The sequence below is a fragment of the Olea europaea genome, chromosome 21 (assembly GCF_002742605.1).
Source record: "Olea europaea var. sylvestris chromosome 21, O_europaea_v1, whole genome shotgun sequence".
Taxonomy (NCBI): domain Eukaryota; kingdom Viridiplantae; phylum Streptophyta; class Magnoliopsida; order Lamiales; family Oleaceae; genus Olea; species Olea europaea.
Window position 1 is genome coordinate 17,359,567 of NC_036257.1, and position 19,901 is coordinate 17,379,467.

At 42.6% G+C, this 19,901-nt stretch overlaps 1 protein-coding gene and 1 pseudogene across 1 annotated transcript; both read left to right on the forward strand.

Annotated features, from left to right (window-relative positions):
* The first annotated feature begins 1,668 nt into the window (after positions 1-1,668).
* Positions 1,669-3,140, forward strand: LOC111370224 (zinc finger MYM-type protein 1-like). Its single transcript, XM_022991909.1, has 2 exons — positions 1,669-2,217; positions 2,334-3,140. The coding sequence occupies exons 1-2, from the start codon at positions 1,669-1,671 to the stop codon at positions 3,138-3,140; spliced, it is 1,356 nt and encodes a 451-aa protein (XP_022847677.1).
* Positions 3,141-3,314: 174 nt separating this feature from the next.
* The window catches only part of LOC111370225, a 34,655-nt pseudogene continuing 18,068 nt past the window's right edge, over positions 3,315-19,901 (forward strand).

Here is a 19,901-nt window from a genome sequence, read left to right on the forward strand (position 1 = left end):
AGTTGCAGTGGAGGGATTTATAAAATGCATTGGAAATGTGTTTGAAAAATCCATGTGGATTAACCACCCTCAGTGCAAAGGATTCAAATTTCATTTCATCACTGAAGATTTGCACAGAATTTTCATGTCTATATCATAAATTTCTTTTTCATTCTACAACTTATATGCTATCTGTTGTATTTTTGTTGATCATAGATGGAAATAATTACTCTAACCTGGTCTTAAATATTTGGGACATATGTAGTTTAGGGAATGACTTTGATTTTAAGTCATTAGGGGTTTTATGAATACCATTTCCTGTCAACCACTGTTGTGGGGGGGTTTTGCTTCAAATGTTCCTATTGGCAGATGAATGATTTCAATGAAGTACATTACCAGATTTTAATATGGTTGCAATTATATGAAAAATATATATTAACCAAGTAATATTTTCCTTGTGAAGAAATGCTTGATTGCATCCCAACATTAGATGCATTCTATTGAATGGAATTTCATAAGCCTAATGCTAACTATATAGTTAATTCCTGCTTAATAGTATTGTTAAGTGGTATGATGGATCAATCAATCAATAGGTTGTATGCTCCAATGTTTTCTGTTGATGGTGCCATCTATTTGAGTCAAATATGCGTTTATTTTTGCTTCATGAATTGATCTGTCCTCCTTGTTCTTCTTGCTATAATTATGATATCTATTAAATAGAAATGCTTGTCCCTAAATTACTTTTTATATTTATGCTTTAGATTTAATATGGAAGAAGATCGACCTTCAACCAAGAAAGGTAGAACCTTATTGTCTTTCTTTTCAAAAAGTAACAAATCTCTGGATTCTACAATTTCTACAGTGCCCATTTCTCCAATTTCATGCCCTGAAGTTGAATGGCCTTCATCTTCTAATCTTAATTTTGAACCATCTGATTCTATTGAACTAGACCCTGGAAAAAAAAGCAAATATGTGAACATCCATTTAATGAATGTGATCAGATTAGGCGGGCTTATCTAAATGTTGGACCTTATCAACCAAAACTTTTGGAGAATCAGAGCAAAGAATGTGGAAAGCAGAAACGTCGATTTCAGGAACATTGGTATAATCAGTTTCCTTGGTTGGAATAATTGCCTTCAACATATAAGGCATATTGTTCTTACTGCTTCCTTTTTCTCAATGATAGTACTCTATCTAATAATTCATCACTAGTTACTGTTGGATTTGATAGTTGGAAGAGGGTTAACCAAGGAAGTAAATGTGCATTTCTTATTCATGTTGGTACAACATTGTCATCGTTTCATAATGGTTGTAAGAGAAGAGCTGAAGATCTAATGACACCAACTCAACATATTGACAAGGTAATGCATTCTGTATCAAATGAGGAAAAACAGAAAAATCGTTTGCGTCTAAAGACCACTATTATGAGGCCATGACGAATCTCCATCTTCACTGAATCGTGGAAATTTTATTGAATTGGTGGATGCATTTGCAAAAGTGAATATTGAAGTAGGAAAAGTTGTGTTGAGTAATGCTCCCAAAAATGCTATATACACGTCTCCAGACATTCAAAAAGAAATTTTGAGCATTATGGCCAATAAAGTACGACAAGGAATTCGTACGGAAATTGGGGATGCAAAGTTTAGTATTCTTGTTGATGAAGCATGAGATGAATCTTCACGAGAACAAATGGCTATTATCCTAAGGTTTGTGAACATGAATGAAATTTGGACAGAACATTTTTTTGCAATTAAAAGTGTTAGTGACACTACCTCATTAAATCTTAAGAATCAGATTTCTGATGTTCTTGTTCGTTTCAACCTTCTAGTTCAAAACATGAGAGGCCAAGGGTATGATAGTGTTAATAATATGCGTGGTTCTTGGAATGGACTACAGGCATTATTTTTTAAAGATTGTCTATATGAATACTATGTTCATTGTTTTGCCCATCGTTTACAACTCACATTGGTTTCTGCAGCTAAGGATGTCTCAGATATTAATTCATTTTTTTCTCATTTGGACAATGTTATTAATATGATTACATCATCTCCTAAGCGCATCAATGAGTTGAAAAGTGCCCAAAGAAAAGAAATTGAGCATTTGTTAGAAATTGGAGAACGAGAGTCTGGAAGTGGTGCTAATCAGATTGGTAATTTGCAACGAGCCGGAAGTACTTATTGGTCTTCTCATTACAACTCTGTAAAGAGTTTGATTGATATGTATGCTGCAACTTGCAAGGTACTTGAGTATCTTAGTGATCATTTTCCAAGTACAAGATCTCGATCCGAAGTTGGTGGTGTATACAAAACAATAGCAACATTTGAATTTGTATTTATCTTGCATTTAATGCACAGAATATTAGCAATTGCGGATGTTCTTTGTCAGTCCCTTCAAAGAAAACTCAAGACATCTTACCTGCTATGAGTTTTGTCTGTACTACAAAAACTATCCTTCAAGTATTGAGAGAAGATGGCTGTGAAGAATTTCTTGAAGATGTGAAATGTTTTTGCTCAAAAAATAATATACATGTACCTGACTTTGATGGTTCGTATATGGTTGGTCGTTCTCGTGGTCGTGAGTATCCTACCATTGAACAGCATTACCACTTTGATATTTTCAATGCAGCCATTGACTTTCAGATGATGGAGTTAGATACAAGATTTAATGAGACATCAATAGAGCTCCTTTCTCTTAGTTCAGCTTTGGATCCAAAAAATTCTTTTGAATCATTTAATATGGATAATATTTGCAAGTTTGCAGAGAAGTTTTATCTTGAAGATTTTAAACAGCAAGATATTTATTGTTTGAAAGTTGAGTTGCAACACTATCAAAATGATGTGATTTTTGAACCTCGATTTCAAGTACCTACACTTTCTGATTTATGTTGGGAATTAGTTGCAAGTAGAAGGTCGGAGAGTTACGTCATTTTGACTAAATTGATTTGTTTAGTACAGACACTACCTATTTCAACGGCGATAGTGGAGCAAGCTTTTTTAGCAATGAAACATGTGAAGACGAAAATTTGTAACAAAATGGATGATGGTTTTCTTGCTGATTGTTTAACACTCAACATTGAACGAGAATTTAGTATGAATTTAGATCTAGATTCTATTATAGATGAATTTTATGCTGTAAAACATCGCCGAGTACAACTTCAATAGGTAACTTATATTATAAATTTTTCTTATTATATATAAATTTTATTCGTACATTAAATTTTTTAAATTTTTAGCCCATCGTAACAGTAATTCCTGGCTCCGCCCCTGATCGGTGTGCTCAAAAAATCTCTCTTGTACGGTTTACAGTAACTTGGATATAAGTGGGGGAGGAAGTGGATGCCTACATTGGTTAGAAGACATGATCAACATCAAAGAGCTATTTACATTAGAATGGTTTCTTCTGAATTCGGTGAGAATTTAATAAACAAAAATGCGTGTTATTATTCAACATAAGTCTGCTGTTTTCTTACTTTCCTTTATAGATCACTGAGAAATAATCCATTTTATTAGCATATAAAAACTTTCAGAGCTAAAAGGAACGAAAAGAGATTCTTGTATTAAGTTTGTCACAGTTTATAGGATTGGTTTCTCTTGGTCAGAGTCTGATGCTTTATCTACCCTTATATACAAAAATTATTTTATCTTTTTGCATGTCCGTTATATTGAATTGGACCACACTCAAAAGATTTAGGAAGAAAAATGAGTGGAAATTAATTTGTAATAATGTTTAATATACTATATATCAAACACGCACTTGGAGCAACCAAACCTATGTAAATAACTACAATGGCACTACAGTGGCTTTGTAAGACACTAAAATTATAAATAAAAGAAAGGGCAGTAATTGCAGTTTTTTAATCAATAAAAAAAAAGAAAAAAGAAAAAAAAGAAGAAGAACGAAAAATGGAGAGACCGAAACTACTGTATGAAAAAAGGATGGAAATCGTAAAAATGGACCATCTGCTCAGACAACCACATCCAGGCCAAGAAAAAAAATTAGGGACCGAAGTCATACATAGGCCATAGGTTAGGGACAATTTGTGCCAATTTTCATTATTTTGGGATTTTTAATTTTGAGAACTTCATGTTATTTGGATTTCTTTAATTTTAATAATTGCCATCTAAATTTCCTTTTTAATGTGGCCATCCTAATATTAAAAAAAAAAAAAAATTAAATCCTAGTTATTTTAAGTTTTGATTGAACTGTTTCTCAAGTTGTTGTGTAAAATTGCCTTTTTTGTTGCAATTTTGTTCTCAACAGCACATCTCATCTATCTTGATATATTTGTCTAATTTTACAATTATAAAGTCAATCGGTGTTGACCGGTTTAATAGGAAAATTTTGAATGAAACTAAAAAACAATCTAGTTATTATATAATAAAAATCATCTAGAAAACAACCCTCGATCATTGCATTCAATTGAAACTTGATGAATCGATTAGGAATTTCTAATTTTTTTCACATAACTTTTTAATGAAAGGACAAACAAAATAATTCGTTCTCAACATATTCCGCAACGTAATATTGTCAATCATGTTCTTTGATGACTCGTTTTTCTTTTATATAAAAATTATCTCTATTATTAAACTCTGTCAAACTTTCAGCCCATGTAACACCAATAATCGATATGTGGGAATTTGTTAGGGTTAGTTAAGCAACTAAGGACCATTTGGACGATCAAGTTGAAAAATCAGGTGAATTAATAAGTATTGAAACATACAAAATTGGATAAAATTATTTTCAAGAATTAGGTGTCTCTATATGCAATTTTCGACGTATATTTATTTTTTTAATTTTTTTTGACAGAAACCTAAATTTAATAATTTACCATGATATCAATTACAATATATATTTTATATTAAAATTACAACTTACACTTGTCGTTTTTAGTGTGTATAACTTTTGAAAAGGGTAATTGACGAAATACTCTTAATATTTATTGATTTTGCACAATACTCCATATTCTTTCATTTTAACACAATATCCTCCTAGATCAATCAAAACTTGCGGAATACCCTCATCTTTAAATAAACAAAAAGAGAACAGGAATAAGAAAAGAATTAATCGCAATCATAGTCCCAAATTTTTCAAAAATTGAAAATGGATCCCAGTTAAAACGATTAAAAATATTAAACCTACCTAAAAGATCACCCCTTCTAGACGGAAACAATTCTAGTCCATTTCATACAAGATCATCCCCTACTAAATGCTTAAACCCGTTGAATTTGAACTATCCAACTCATTCTTCATCATATGATAATAGCCTATAAGCGGTGCTAAATTCCAGTCCCAGGATCTTAGCATCAAAATCACCGGACAGTTTACTGAATTTCTCGGCCCCTTTGCGCCGTGGAGTTGAGATCATTTACGTCATTGATACATATAAAGGCATTTGTGTATGCATGCTCGGAATTAGGACCTGCTGGAAGAGGGCAGGAAATTGCTGTCAAACGGCTATCAACAAGTTCCCTCCAAGCCCGAGGACTTGATGACTTCAAGAATGAAGTTATTTGTATAGCTAAACTCCAGCATCGTAATGTTGTGAAGTTTCTTGGATGCTACATTCGAGAAGAGGTAAAGATGTTGATTTATAAATACATGCCTAATAGAAGTTTGGACCTGATTCTATCTGGTAAGAAATATTCAACTTGAACAATTAGCTCTATGGAAATTCTATTAAGAGTAACATTTATACATAATGACATAATGGATATTGTTGTGTATTGTCATACTTGGCCAACCTACTTGGGCCAATGGCCCACTCAGGTCGAACCACGTGGCACTCCAGCCGAGGTGGGCTATGGCTGAAGCCCTTCAAGCCGAAGTCCACTAGCCGAGGCGCCCTTTTACCGAGGCCTGTGAATGTAACCGAGGTCCACATGCTGAGGCCTATGAGCCGAAGCCATGATGCTGAAGCTAGTTGAAATTAGCTGAAGCCCTCAAGTGGAAGTATTGTATGAAATGGCCGAAGCCCCGAAGCTGATGCAGGAGCCTCCGAACCACAAGGGAGCATCCTCCATGGTCACTTCTCCCAAGAGATCGTCTACACAAAGATCTTATTCGAATGATTGATGGAACGTTTGTCATAAGCATAAAGGTTAAGTCTTGTCACTAGTATGGAGACTCTGCACAAACAATAAATGCGCAGCAAGCTAGCAAGTCAAGCCCCATGTCTAGGATAAGATGTTTGAATCAAAGAGATGAGGCCACGTGCCACCTCATCCAAGGGCTCCCATTTCATATGTATCACTATAAATACTTCCCTTGTGTAACATCAAAAGGCTAATGCAAGAATCAATACAAAGAACTACACTTTACTCAACTCTCTCTCATTCACTTGCAATACACAAATCGAGTTTATACACATTTACATATACATTCACGAACACCGGTTGGTAATTATTGTACAATCGGATCACGAACAACCTGCTGGATTTTGAACGTCACCGTCCCGCGTCGTTGGGCTACTCCCACGCCCTTTGAACCGCTCGTTTTAGACCGTCCACGTGTCTTAGCGTGTTGGACATTTGTCCACGTGTGCGCGGGTGGGACCGGCATCTGTTGGTAACACTTTTTGGGGTCAACAGATTGGCGCCATCTGTAGGAAACCATACCAAAACCACGAGCAATCTTGTGGTAAAAGCTTACTGAAAAAAAAAACATTTAGGCAACTTCCCTTGAAAAAGGGATTTGTTCTTGAAAAAGAACAGGAGGAAGCCTCATTACTTACCAAAATCTGAAGTCTGATAAAAGAAAATGAGCTCCAATGAAGATACTCTCCCTATGAGGGTAAGAGAAAACACGAACGTGCCTCCTCAGCTTGCTGCCCCAGCAGCTCGGCAAAGACTCCACCACCACCAAAGAAGAGGTGGGATGTGTGTGACGACACGACTATCAAGAGAAATGGCCGTCATGGCAGCCAACATGAGGGATATTACTAGCCAAAACTTGGCTATGAGGGAGCTTATGGCCTAAATGCAAGGCCAATGAGGCTTTCCCATTCCTCCATATGCCCCCCAAGGGCACTACCAGCAAGAGGATAAAGTTCAAAGTCATAGAGCTGCCTTGCCAAACTATGGCGAGGTGGAAGCCCATTTGAAATAGAAGTGGAAGTTGATGTTTCTTCCAACTACGCTTCTAGTCGACCCACCGAGGTCCAAATGAGCCACGATAATTTTCCACCTCCTTATGAGCAAGATCCACGACATAGGAGGGCATGAAATGTTTTTGACAGAATCAACCCCGCTGAATCGAGGCTTAGGCAACAGCAGGCTCAACAGCTTTGGACAAGACCACCTCCTCCACTTCTAATGCCCCAGCAGCCGGACAGAAGGCATGAAAATGCCCCCTGTGTTGCTCTGCCTAGAAATAGGTAGCAGAGGAGGGAGGAAGAGGCTAGGGACCGCCCTAGAACCTCTTACCAACAACCAGGGTATGAGGCTGATGAGTACAACTCTGATGAACAGCAGTGGTCTTGCGACTTGGATGATGATGATGAGAATCTACCATTCTCAAGGGAACTAAGGAATGCCCAGGTCTCAAGCCACTATGTTATGCCAAAAATACCAAAGTATGACGGAAGAGGCGACCCGGAGAAGCACCTGAATGCTTATAAAACTCACACGAGCCTAAGGGGTGCCATCCCAGCCATGAAGTGTAGAGCCTTCCATTTAACGCTTAGTGGAGCGGCTGAAATTTGGTATAGCAGATTGCCACATGGGAGCATTAGAAGCTGGCCCGCGTTCAAGACAACATTCTTGAAGAGGTTCGCGGTGAGCAAAGAAGGAAAAGCCCTCATCCAACGTCTCCAAGACATGAGACAAGCACATGGGGAGTTCCTAAAGAGCTTCTTATCACGCTTCACTGATGAGATGACGTATTGCGTACAAGTCACTGATGGAGAGGCACTATCCGTATTGAGGGGAGGTCTGAACATGAATACCCTATTCTGGAGGGACGTACAGAATCAAGACCCCACCACTTATGACGCCCTACTCGAAATGATGAGAAGGGAGATCATCAATGAAGAATTGATTGAGCATAGGAACAGGGCAAGTAGAGGCCTCCCACCTCCTCAAAGATAGCGCGGTAGAGGCCCGACCTCCCACCTGATGGGCTACCAAATGAACGAGGCCGAAAATGAGAACTCTAGCCAAGCACTTGCCACCACCACTTTGAATGCTGTTCCAACCTTGGCATATGAAGATGTCAACCCGATTACTGACCCCCATCAGATGGAGGCCCAGCAGGGATCTCATCGGGGAAGAGGCCGAGGTCGAGGTTCAGGACCTAGAAATAGGTCAAATTCGAACCCCCCAGGATACTGTGTGCACCACAGGTTCTACAGGCATGACACAGCAGATTCCAGAGACTATGCACACCGCTCCCGGCAGGAACCCGCCAGAGATAGGCATGATTCACCCCAGATGAACAGGCCCCCGCCTAGGCACGACAACCGATGTGGGCATGAGAATGCCGCTCCCCATCAAAGGGATGTATCTCCACGACGAAGGGAGCATGATGCAGAGAGGCCCAGGGAAGGGCGTAGGCACCGAAGAAATCAGCAAGCTCAAGATGAGGCCCCTATCCACGAGGTGGATACCATATTTTGAGGCCCGTATGTTGGCGGTGAAACATGAAATGAGAAAAGGAATTACGCTCGGGAGGCTAAACACCCCCCTTTGACAAGCTACATTGTGGACAGTAGCTCCCGAAAAAACCAAGTTCCATCCATTGTCTTCACCCAGGAAGACGCCGAAGGAGTTCATTACCCCCATTGCGATGCACTTGTGGTGAGGGTTGTCATAACCCGGAATGGGCTCAAACAAATGTTAGTTGACAACGGCAGCTCCGTCAACATTCTATTCGGATTCGCCTTTGACAAAATGATATTGGATCATCAGTTGACACCCACCACCACTCCATTGTACGGATTTACCGGAGATAGCATCACTCCGAGGGAAAAATAACACTTGCGGTGGAGATGGGAAAATCCCCACAAACAACGATAAACTTCATGGAGTTCCTCATTGTCGACAGTCGGTCGACTTATCATGGAGTGTTGGACAGACCAGCCCTAAAGGAATTGGGAGCAGTCAACTCCATCCACCACCTATGTATGAAATTCCTGACAGAAAATGGGGTGGCAACGATGAGAGGCGACCAAAGAGGCTCGAGAGAGTGCTATCTAAGCTCTATCAAGAAGGTAGAGCTCCGGGACGTCCATGTAATCATAGCTGATGTGGTCATGGCTGATGTCCCAGGTGATGAGCCCACCAAACAAGAAGATGTTGATATGATCGACGCACCATCTAATCCGGAGGTGCTGGTCATTGATGAGATTGACCCCCGCATAATGGAACACGAGCCTCAAGCATCTCCAGTAGAGGAACTTGAGAGCTTCTCGGTAGACCCCCGAGACCCATTAAAGGTACTGAAGGTAGGCAAATGTCTATCCAACATTCTGAAGGAAAAGATTAAGGATTTCCTGAGCAAGAATCTTGATGTCTTTGCCTGGAAGTATGAGGACATGGTAGGCATAGACCCCAAGGTTAGTTGCCACCACCTGAAAATTGATCCTAAGGTTGCCCCACATAGACAAAAAAGGAGAGCCCTCAATCCTGAGAGGTATGAGGCTCTAAAGGAAGATGTTCAGAAGCTCATCCAAAATGGCTTCATCAGGGAGGCAACCTACCCGAAGTAGGTCTCCAACCCGGTTTTAGTAAAGAAACACAACGGCAAGTGAAGGGTGTGCATTGACTTCACCAACCTCAATAGAGCTTGCTCAAAAGACATCTTTCCACTCCCAAGGATTGACCAACTAGTAGACTCTACGGCTGGGCATAAGTTGTTGAGCTTCATGGATGCGTACTCCGGCTACAACCAAATCCCCATGCACTCGGCCGATGAAGAGCACACCTCTTTCATCACAGACCGAGGCCTTTATTGTTATAGAATGATGCCCTTCGGGTTGAAAAATGCCGGAGCGACCTAGCAAAGACTTGTAAACAAGATGTTTATGGACCTCATTGGCAAAACAATGGAGGTCTACGTGGACGACATGCTAGTAAAAAGTTTGGAGGCTGGGGACCACATAACGCACCTCAACAACACTTTCCAATTCCTAAGAAGGTATAGGATGAGGCTCAATCCCCTAAAGTACGCCTTTGGGGTAGCCTCCGACAAGTTCTTGGGGCACATGGTCAACCAACGAGGAATTGAGGCCAACCCCGAGAAGATTGAGGCTCTATGCAAGATGAGGTCCCCCCCAAAAGCCAAAGGAGGTGCAAAGTCTTACCGGACGAGTGGCCGCACTTAGCCGCTTCATCTCCAAAGCTATGGACAAATGCCTCCCATTTTTCAAAGAGCTGAAGGCTGGGAAGAAATTCTAGTGGACTGAGGAATGTGAAGAGGCCTTCCAATGCCTGAAAAGGCACCTGAGGCAGGCCCCCCTCCTCTCTAAACCAAAGCCCGATGATATTCTACAACTATATTTGGCCGTCTCCAATGAGGCCATCAGCTCGGTTCTAATTCGGGAAGAAGGGTCCACCCAACTCCTCGTATACTACACGAGTAAAGCGCTCCTATCGTCGAAAACCCGTTACCCCAATATGGAGAAGCGCGCTTTGGTCTTGATCACGGCCTCTAGAAATTGAGACCCTACTTCCAAGCTCACACCATCCATATCCTGACGAACTTTCCCCTGAGGCAGGTACTCCAAAAGCCCGATGCCTCAGGAAGGTTATTGAAATGGGCAGTGGAACTAAGTGAATTTGACCTTGTGTTCAAGGCTAGGACAGCCATCAAAGGGCAAGCCTTAGCTGACTTTGTGGCTGAATTCGCCAACCTACTCGTGGTGGATGAAATCATGGAACCCGTAGAGTCCCCTATGTGGAACCTCTTCGTCGATGGGTCAGCTGGTGATGTCGGCTCAGGTGCCGGGATTGTCCTCATCAGCCCCGAAGGTCACAAACTCACCTCGGTGGTGAGGTTCAGATTCAAAGCTACCAATAATACAGTGGAATACGAGGCACTTCTTGTGGGCCTCAGGCTGGCCACAGAAATGCAAGTAAAGAGGCTACTCATCAGTAGTGACTCCCAGCTGGTTCTTAGCCAAGTCGATGGTAACTTCTCAGCCAAAGACAAAACGATGGCCTCCTATCTGAAAATGGTGATGAACCTCATCCCATCCTTCGAAAAGTTTGAGTTGATCTAGATCCCCCGCATCGAAAATGCGCATGTGGATGCACTCTCGAAGCTGGCTAGTAGCAAAGACTCGGAGCTACTCACAGTAGTACCTATCGAGCACCTCCTCTTGCCTTCGATCGAGGCCTCTACTATAATGTGGATCGCTGGAACTCCCACTTGGATGCAGCCAATCATAGCATATCTTAAAGACCAAGTACTGCCCACCAACAAGAATGAGGCTTATAAGCTAAGAAGGATGTTAGCCCACTTCCTCTTCATTGATGACATTCTATACAAGAGGAGCTTCTCCTCTCCACTCTTACGGTGCGTCAGAGGAGAAGAGGCTACCTACATATTAAGAGAAGTCCATGAGGGCGTGTGCAGCAACCACTCCGGAGGTTTATCTCTGGCACAAAAGATATTAAGGCAGGGGTACTATTGGCCTACCCTAAAGCGGGATGCCCTCGAGTTTGTATGAAAATTCGACAAATGCCAGCGCTTCTCTCCTGTGCAAAGACAGCCATCGCAGGATTTGACCTCCGTTTCCAGTCCCTGGCCTTTCTCAAAATGGGGTGTGGACCTCATAGGTCCCCTACCTAAGGGTAGTGGAGTGACAAGTTTTGCAATTGTGGCCATTGATTACTTCACAAAGTGGGTCGAAGCTGAACCACTAGCAAAAATCACTGAAGCTAACACCTCCAAGTTCTTATGGAAAAATATTATTTGCCGGTTCGAAATTCCCTACTCAATTGTCTCAGACAATGGCAGATAATTTGACAACAAGAAGGTTAGAGAATTATGCGAAGAGCTCGGCATAAAGAACCACTTCTCCACACCTCACCTCCCACAAGCAAATGGCCAAGTTGAGGCCGTGAACAAGACCATCAAGCACGTCCTGAAAAGGAACCTTGATGTATCAAAAGGGGCCTGGGTTGATGAGCTACCCCAAGTCCTTTGGGCGATCCGAACCACCACCAGGACCCTAATAGGGGAAACGCCCTTCCTCATGACATATAGAACTGAGGTGATGAGCCCCATGGAGGTCGGACTTCCATCCCCGAGACGTCTGCACTTCAGCGAGATAACCAACGATGAGCTTCGGAGGGTCGACCTCGACTTCATCGAAGAAAGAAGAGATGACTCCCAATTGAAGCTCGGCACATATCATAGAAAGATGACAAGGTACTTCAACTCGAAAGTTAAGAAGAGGTCATTCCGAATTAACGACCTCGTACTCAGGAGGGTCTTCCTGTCCTCCAAAGACCTGGTTTTGGTTCTCTAGGCCCGAATTGGGAAAGTCCATACAAAATCAAAGAAGAGGTTCGACCTGAGACTTACTGGATTGAAGACATGAACGGCAAGGCACAACCCCGTCCATGGAACATAGAACACCTCAGGATCTATCACCAATGAATGTACTATCTTGCTGGATGACCTTTTCCAGCCTTTGTAACATCTCTATGGTTCAATAAAATTCAGTGATTAAATTAACGTGTTGTACTACATCGTCACCTCGGAGGAGAGGCTCGAGTCCCACCTCTGGGCCATCTCGCTTGAAGTTCGAGGCACTAGCATGCCTTCCTTTGGCCAGACTAAATGCCAAGGGGAGATGCCTCAACATGGTTGTACCATCCACCATATCTGGGATGCATCATCACTTCGAAGGAGAGGCTCGCGTCCTACCTCTGGGTCACCTCGCTTGACCTCCAAGGCGCTAGCACATGCCCCCCTTTGGCCAGGCTGAACGCCAAGGAGAAGCCTCAACATGGCTGCACCATCCACCATGTCTAGGATGCATCGTCACCTCGGAGGAGAGGCTCGCTTCCCACCTCTGGGCCACCTCGCTTGAACTCCGAGGCGCTAACACATGCCTCCCTTTGGCCTGGCTGAACTTCAAGGGGAAAAGCCTCAACATGGCTGTACCATCCACCATGTCTGGGATGCGTCATCACCTCAGAAGAGAGGATCACGTCCTACCTCTGGGCCATCTCGCTTGAACTCCGAGGCGCTAGCACATGCCTCCTTTGGCCAGGCTGAACGCTGATGGGAGAAGCCACCTCAAGTGCAAACCGAGGCTCATACAGTTGTTTATTTGCTTAAGTCCAAGGCTCATACATTTGTTCATTCGCTTAAATTCGAGGCTCATACAGTCATTATGCTTAAGTAAAGTTCATTTGCTTAAGTCCGAGGCTCATACAGTCGTTCAATCCAGTTGTTTAAAGTGATTGAAGTTAAGTTACCAAGTTAAAGTTATTTAGTGCTTCTGTAAACTTTTAAGTTCATTTGCTTAACAAGGCGTGTATACTTGGATAAAGAAACAACAATGAATGAAAAAGGCATTATATTGATCTTCAATAAGGATTACAAAAGTGGGCCTCAGGCCATTACATTCGAAAGACTGAAAAGAAAACTAATCTAAGCCTGGGTAGATGGGGGAGGAGCCTCAGTACTTGGGGCTTCGGCAGCTTGAGCATCGGCATTTATCTCCGCTACCTTAGCTGCTTCATTACCCTGCACCTCCTCAGCAAGGGTCTGAGGTACCTCATCCACGAATTCAAACTTGAGTTGAGTCAGATCCAAATTAGGATACAGTTCCTCTGCCCACTCCATCACCTCAGCATAGGCAAAGTTTCTCCAGTAAGCACTGAAGCTCTTATATTCCTCTGTGTTATGGAAGTTGGCAATGTACTCCTACACCGCCTCCTCCCTCGCCTGTTGAGCCTCTTCTCTGACATGGGAGGCATCATCCACATACCACTTGATTTAGGTTTCCAAGAACTGGTAAGCCTCTTGGGCACCCACCAAGGAGAGATTTGCCTTCTCCAGGGCCTCGGCGGTCACTTTCTGGTGCTCATTGGAGACCTCCACCTTCTTTGTCAGGGGGGCCACCTCGCACTATAACTCATGGACTTTCTTCTTCAAGGCCTCAATCTGGGCCAAGGCAGACTCCAGCTTGGCCAATTCTTCATGTTTTAGGGCCCTTGCTTCTTCTGCCTCGACCTTAGCTGCCTTCAACTCCTCTGCGAGGGAGGTCGTCTTCTCCTCCGAAGACTGGGTCCTTGTCTGAAAATCACTCAGGGCCTCCCTGCATTCAAGAGCTAGGCCAAAGGTTCTAATGCTTTGGCTCACCAAAGCCCTCGTTAGGTCGGTGGCATCGTAAGAGGAGGCATGCAGCTGCCACCTGTCCATCCAAAACCCGTAAAAGTTTTCTCCGGGGCTCCGGACCTCCTGGGAAAGAGCCTCCACCAAGGCTGGGGCCAAGGTCTCTTCCCTTCTAGCTAGGAAGCTTGGAGACTACCCCTTCTCTAGAACAGGCTTCTGTTTTGCTGCCTCCTCCTCAGCAGCCTCAGCAGCTCTCCTCGCAGCTTCCTCTCTGGCCTCCTCAGCCTCGACCTCTCTGACCATCTCTATTTTGATGGCTTTGGAGGCGGATGCGAGCAGCTTCTGCTCGCCTGTTGATTTAGCCTCGTGGGACACTGATGTCCCAAATTTCCCTGACGAGCTGGTGACGTGCACCAGCTTCCTCCTCTTCGCCTCCTCAGGGACTTTCTTTTTCCCCCGAGGCTCTTTTGGCTTCTCTTGCCTCTGGGAAGCCCCCTCTTCGGAAGCCTTTTGTATGCTATCCTTGGAAAGGTGTTCCACCCTGCCTCGGACCTCCTTGGCCCCACTGGACCCCGCTTCAGGGGCCTCGCCTTGACAGTGGTTGTGGCCTTCAGAATTGTAGCCATGTCTGGAGCTGGGTATTCCCTCCTCTTGAATTTATCTACATAGCACGTCAGGTCAGCACATCAGTATCAAAACAAAAGAGCAAGAAAATTTACAACTATAGGAGCTTCGTACCTCTGGAAGCCATCAGTCCAAAATCCAGGAAGTAACGACTCCTGTTGATCAGGTAGTCAAAGTGGCGGAGCTTCAAAGGCCTCTTGTAGATGTCCTCTATCACCTCAAACTCTTCCCGGCTGAGCTCGAATCTCGTACTACAATCTGTAATGGAAGCCCCAACAGTTAGAAAATCTCAAGTGTTCAATTCAGAAGTACAAGCAGGGGCTGGGAGACTCACGAGTTTCGTAGTACTGGGTCGGCACTGTGCAAGAAAAGGCCTTGTCCCCCTCCATTGCCTGCCACTTTCCTCGCACCCAAAACCAGGACTCCTTCCACCCCTTGATGGAGAAAGGCAGTCCCACCACAAAGGGTGCGTGAACCCCCCAAGGTGTAAGGTAATATCACCCCCTGGACTCCTTTCCTATGACCCGGGGCTGGAAAAGGGTCATGAATACATAGAGAGGCATGTCCTCCCCAAGTGACATCTCTTTCCACAGGAAGTACGAGCCGACCAACTGGTTCCACCCATTTGGCAGAACCTAGGTCGACGACAACATGAAATTCCTCAGCACCACCCTAAAGAAGGGGTGCAAAGGAAGAAACATACCTGCCTTAAATAGGTATTCACTAACTGCCACACAACTGGGCCTCGAATAGCAGGCCCGCTCGTTCGGCTCGGGAACTAACATTTCTATGGTGTGGGGAACATTGTGTCTCTCCTTGATCTCCCCCAACCTCTTCCACGTCATACTTGAGGGCACCCTAGACATCCCCACCCTTCGATATAATCTACTGGGTCCTCGGTCATGGCATACCTATCAACCTCGAAATCTCCCTGTGACTGACCCCACAATCTAACGAAGCTACTATCACCAACTCCCTACCCGAGGTGGACTCCATTTCACAGTATTAACACAGAAATAAAAGGGCTCTTCTAAGAATAATACCTAAGAAAGGAACTACGCGAACGGAGATAGGCCGGAGAATGAAAGAACAAACAGTCTCGACGCCGGAATGTTCAAGATTTCAGAGAGAATCAGATTGCAAATTTTCAAAAGTCCTGAAAAATAGGACTTTCTCACCTTTTATAGAGGTTCAGGACAAACCCCAGCCGTCAGATGAAGCTCAGACAAGCTGAACCTTCCATTGTAGATCAAATCCGAGACGTTGAATTCAAACGATTTTTCAAACCTACGCCTCTGATTCAAGCGTGCCTCCCACACACCCCTTCCAACGCGTCTGCTTCTAGAACCTCCAACTATCCTCATAATTGTGTTTTTAATTCGACGGCAGCAGGCACCTTGGAAGTCGTACGGGTCAGCAACTTTTCCTCGAAAACAAGCACAAACCATCAAATCATTGGCATAGCTATTGATGTACAATCATTCCCATTGAGCCTCGGCTTCAACTTCAACAATCAGCCAACAAGCCTCGCAGGTTCGGTTCACCAACCACCTCGGCTTCCTCTTCAACAATCAGCCAACAATCCTCGTAGGTTCGGTTCGCCAACCACCTTTGCTTCCTCTTCAACAATCAGCCAACAATCCTCACAGGTTTGGTTCGCCAACCACCTCGGCTTCCTCTTCAACAATCAGCCAACAATCCTTGCAGGTTCGATTTCCCAACCACCTCGACTTCCTCTTCAACAATCAGCCAAAAATCCTCGCATGTTTGGTTCCCCAACCACCTCGCCTTCATCTTCAACAATCAGCCAACAAGCCTCGCAGGTTCGGTTCCCCAACCACCTCGATTTCCTGTTCAACGTTCAGCCAACAAGCCTCGTAGGTTCAATTTCCCAACCACCTCTGATTCCTCTTCAACACAGCCTCGGTCTCTTCATCATTCGCCTACAACACCACATCTCTAACGCCAACCATGATATAAATATCTATACTTGGACTTGAGGGACTATTATTTGGGGTTCAAAAATTCTTTCAATTTTTACTTCATTAAAATCCACGGATTACATAAATGACCATACTTGGACTTGGGGGACTATTGTTGCGTATTGTCATACTTGGCCAACCTACCTGGGCCAATGGCCCACTCAGGCCGAACTACGTGGCACTCCAGCCGAGGTGGTATATATTGCCGAAGTGGGCTATGGCCGAAGTCCTTCAAGCCGAAGTCCACTAGCCGAGGCGCCCTTTTACTGAGGCCTATGAATGTAACCGAGGTCCACATGCTGAGGCCTATGAGCCGAAGCCATGATGCTGAAGCTGGTTAAAGTTAGCTGAAGCCCTCAAGTGGAAGTATTGTATGAAATAGCCGAAGCCCCGAAGCTGATGCAGGAGCCTCCGAACAACAAGGGAGCATCCTCCATGGTCACTTCTCCAAAGAGATCGTCTACACAAAGATCTTATTCGAATGATTGATGGAACGTTTGTCATAAGCATAAAGGTTAAGTCTTGTCACTAGTATGGAGGCTCTGCACAAGCAATAAATGCGCAGCAAGCTAGCAAGTCAAGCCCCATGCCTAGGATAAGATGTTTGAATCAAAGAGATGAGGCCACGTGCCACCTTATCCAAGGGCTCCCATTTCACATGTATCACTATAAATACTTCCCTTGTGTAACATCAAAAGGTTAATGCAAGAATCAATACAAAGAACTACACTTTCAACTCTCTCTCATTCACTTGCAATACACAAATCGAGTTTATACACATTTACATATACATTCATGAACACCGGTTGGTAATTATTGTACAATCGGATCACGAACAACATGCGGAATTCCGAACATCACCGTCCTGCGTCGTTGGGCTACTCCTACGCCTTTTAAACTGCTCGTTTTAGATCGTCCACGTATCTTAGGGTGTTGGACATTCGCCCACGTGTGCGCGGGTGGGACCGGCATCTGTTGGCAACACTTTTTGAGGTCAACAGATATTACTGGACTCTTTTCAAAATCCAGAAGCAAAGATTTTCTGATCAAATGTCAAATAGGACACAACATTATTGTTTTGTTGCAGATGACCGATGCTTTAAGTTGTTTAGTAGTAGAAATTAGAACCAAATTCTAACTTTCAAGCATCAAAAAGACAAATTATTCTCTCAACAAAGAAAAACTTTTTGTAGATCCAATGGGAAGTGCACTGGTTGATTGGCCTAAGCGCTTTCACAATATCATGGTATTGCTTGGGGCCTTATGTATCTCCATCAAGATTCCCGTCTCAGAATCATACATAGAGACATCAAAGCTAACAACATTTGGCTAGATTTTGACATGAATCCAAAGATATCATATTTACACATGGCTAGAAGTTTTGAAAGAAATGAGACTGAAGCAAATACAAGTTGAATAGTTGGAACATAGAAATCTAATTGCCAAGATATAAGAAATACTCATGTATTGCTTACCTGGCCACTTAATTTCCTGCCAAACTTATTTCCATTTAGTGGTTACATGTCGCCTGAATACACCGTGGACTAAAAATCCAAGATAAAACCGTGTCCATTGTCTTGTTTAGTGGTGTCCGTACTGTGTATCAAAATGTCCCAATGAATAGCATTATCCAAAGGCTCATACGTACAGGTGACCCCTGGCCACCAACCCAAGCCTCTTTTCATTATGACAGAGTTCATTTGATCCATTCTAGTGGTCGAGTATCTTCTTTTCTATTTTTTACTTTTCGTTTCATTTTATTTTTATTTTAATTGAAAGTAATGGTGATGTGTTGACATGACCCATCCCGAATCACCCTAGTGGACCCGAAACGTGACGTGCACCGATGATAGATGCTGACTAAATGTCAGATCCACCACTAAGGCTGACTATGACTTATTTCAAAAAATGCAACAAAATCAAATGCTTCTGTAAAACATAATACAATGGGTCCAAAATATTTACTTCGTGCTACATCAATATGAGTTATAATGTTCAACATGTCGTGTGGCTCTCATTCCAAAATCATTAGGCTCTTCCAGCTAAAAAGAATCAATTGCTACTTGTAGGAAAAATCGTGGTAAAATAAATGAGTTGATAGCTCAGTGAGTGGAGATATTCGAAAATAAATATACTTTTTCAATTTTACATTTCTATCGAAAATCAAATTCATATCATTTGATAATTAACAAGATAACATCATGTAATTGTAACCAAAGGTGAAATATTCATGTAAGGTCGTAAAATATCATCTCAAAATTATAATATAAACATCAGCTGATAACCATACTATAATCTCATCACATCAAACGTGCTGAAAAATCCACCAAAAATGTACCCTCTGACTAAAATATGTAATCCGCTTCTAGGGCTAAGAACTTTCGCCACGGACTTTTGGCCCCTCCGTGAACGAAAGTCGGTCTCAAAGACCTCTCATAATCAATTTTAGAACACGGTCAAAGCCCCTCTGTGAACTATATATACACGATCAAAATTAATGTCAGGTCAAGACCCTCCGTGTAGGATAGAACACGACCAAGGTCCCTCTGTGAACTAGAAGAAGTATATAATCATGGATACTTTTCTAGCCGATCTCAATATTGCATGTCTCACATACCAACCAAATCTCAATATCACATGTCTTACATAGCAAGTCACAAATATACCATAAATAATCTTTGATATTCCACATGTATCGTAATAAAAGAGATTTCCATAATAACCATATAATTCGAACACATAATTGCACATACTTTGACAATATACTTAGTTTATAAATATTTTAAAAATATTTATATTTTTCCACTCACAGTACTATGTTCGCAAAATCAACCCAGTTGGTAAGCTGTTCTGATGTCAGTATCGTCGCCTGAAATACGATATAATTTTTAAATAAAGAATTAATTATTTTAAATAATTTCAATAATTAAATAGACGATACCCAAACTTAATCATTTCACGTTTAAGCAATTTTCATAGTCCATTTAATCACTAAAACTAGTTTTTCTATCATCTTACTCAATTTCA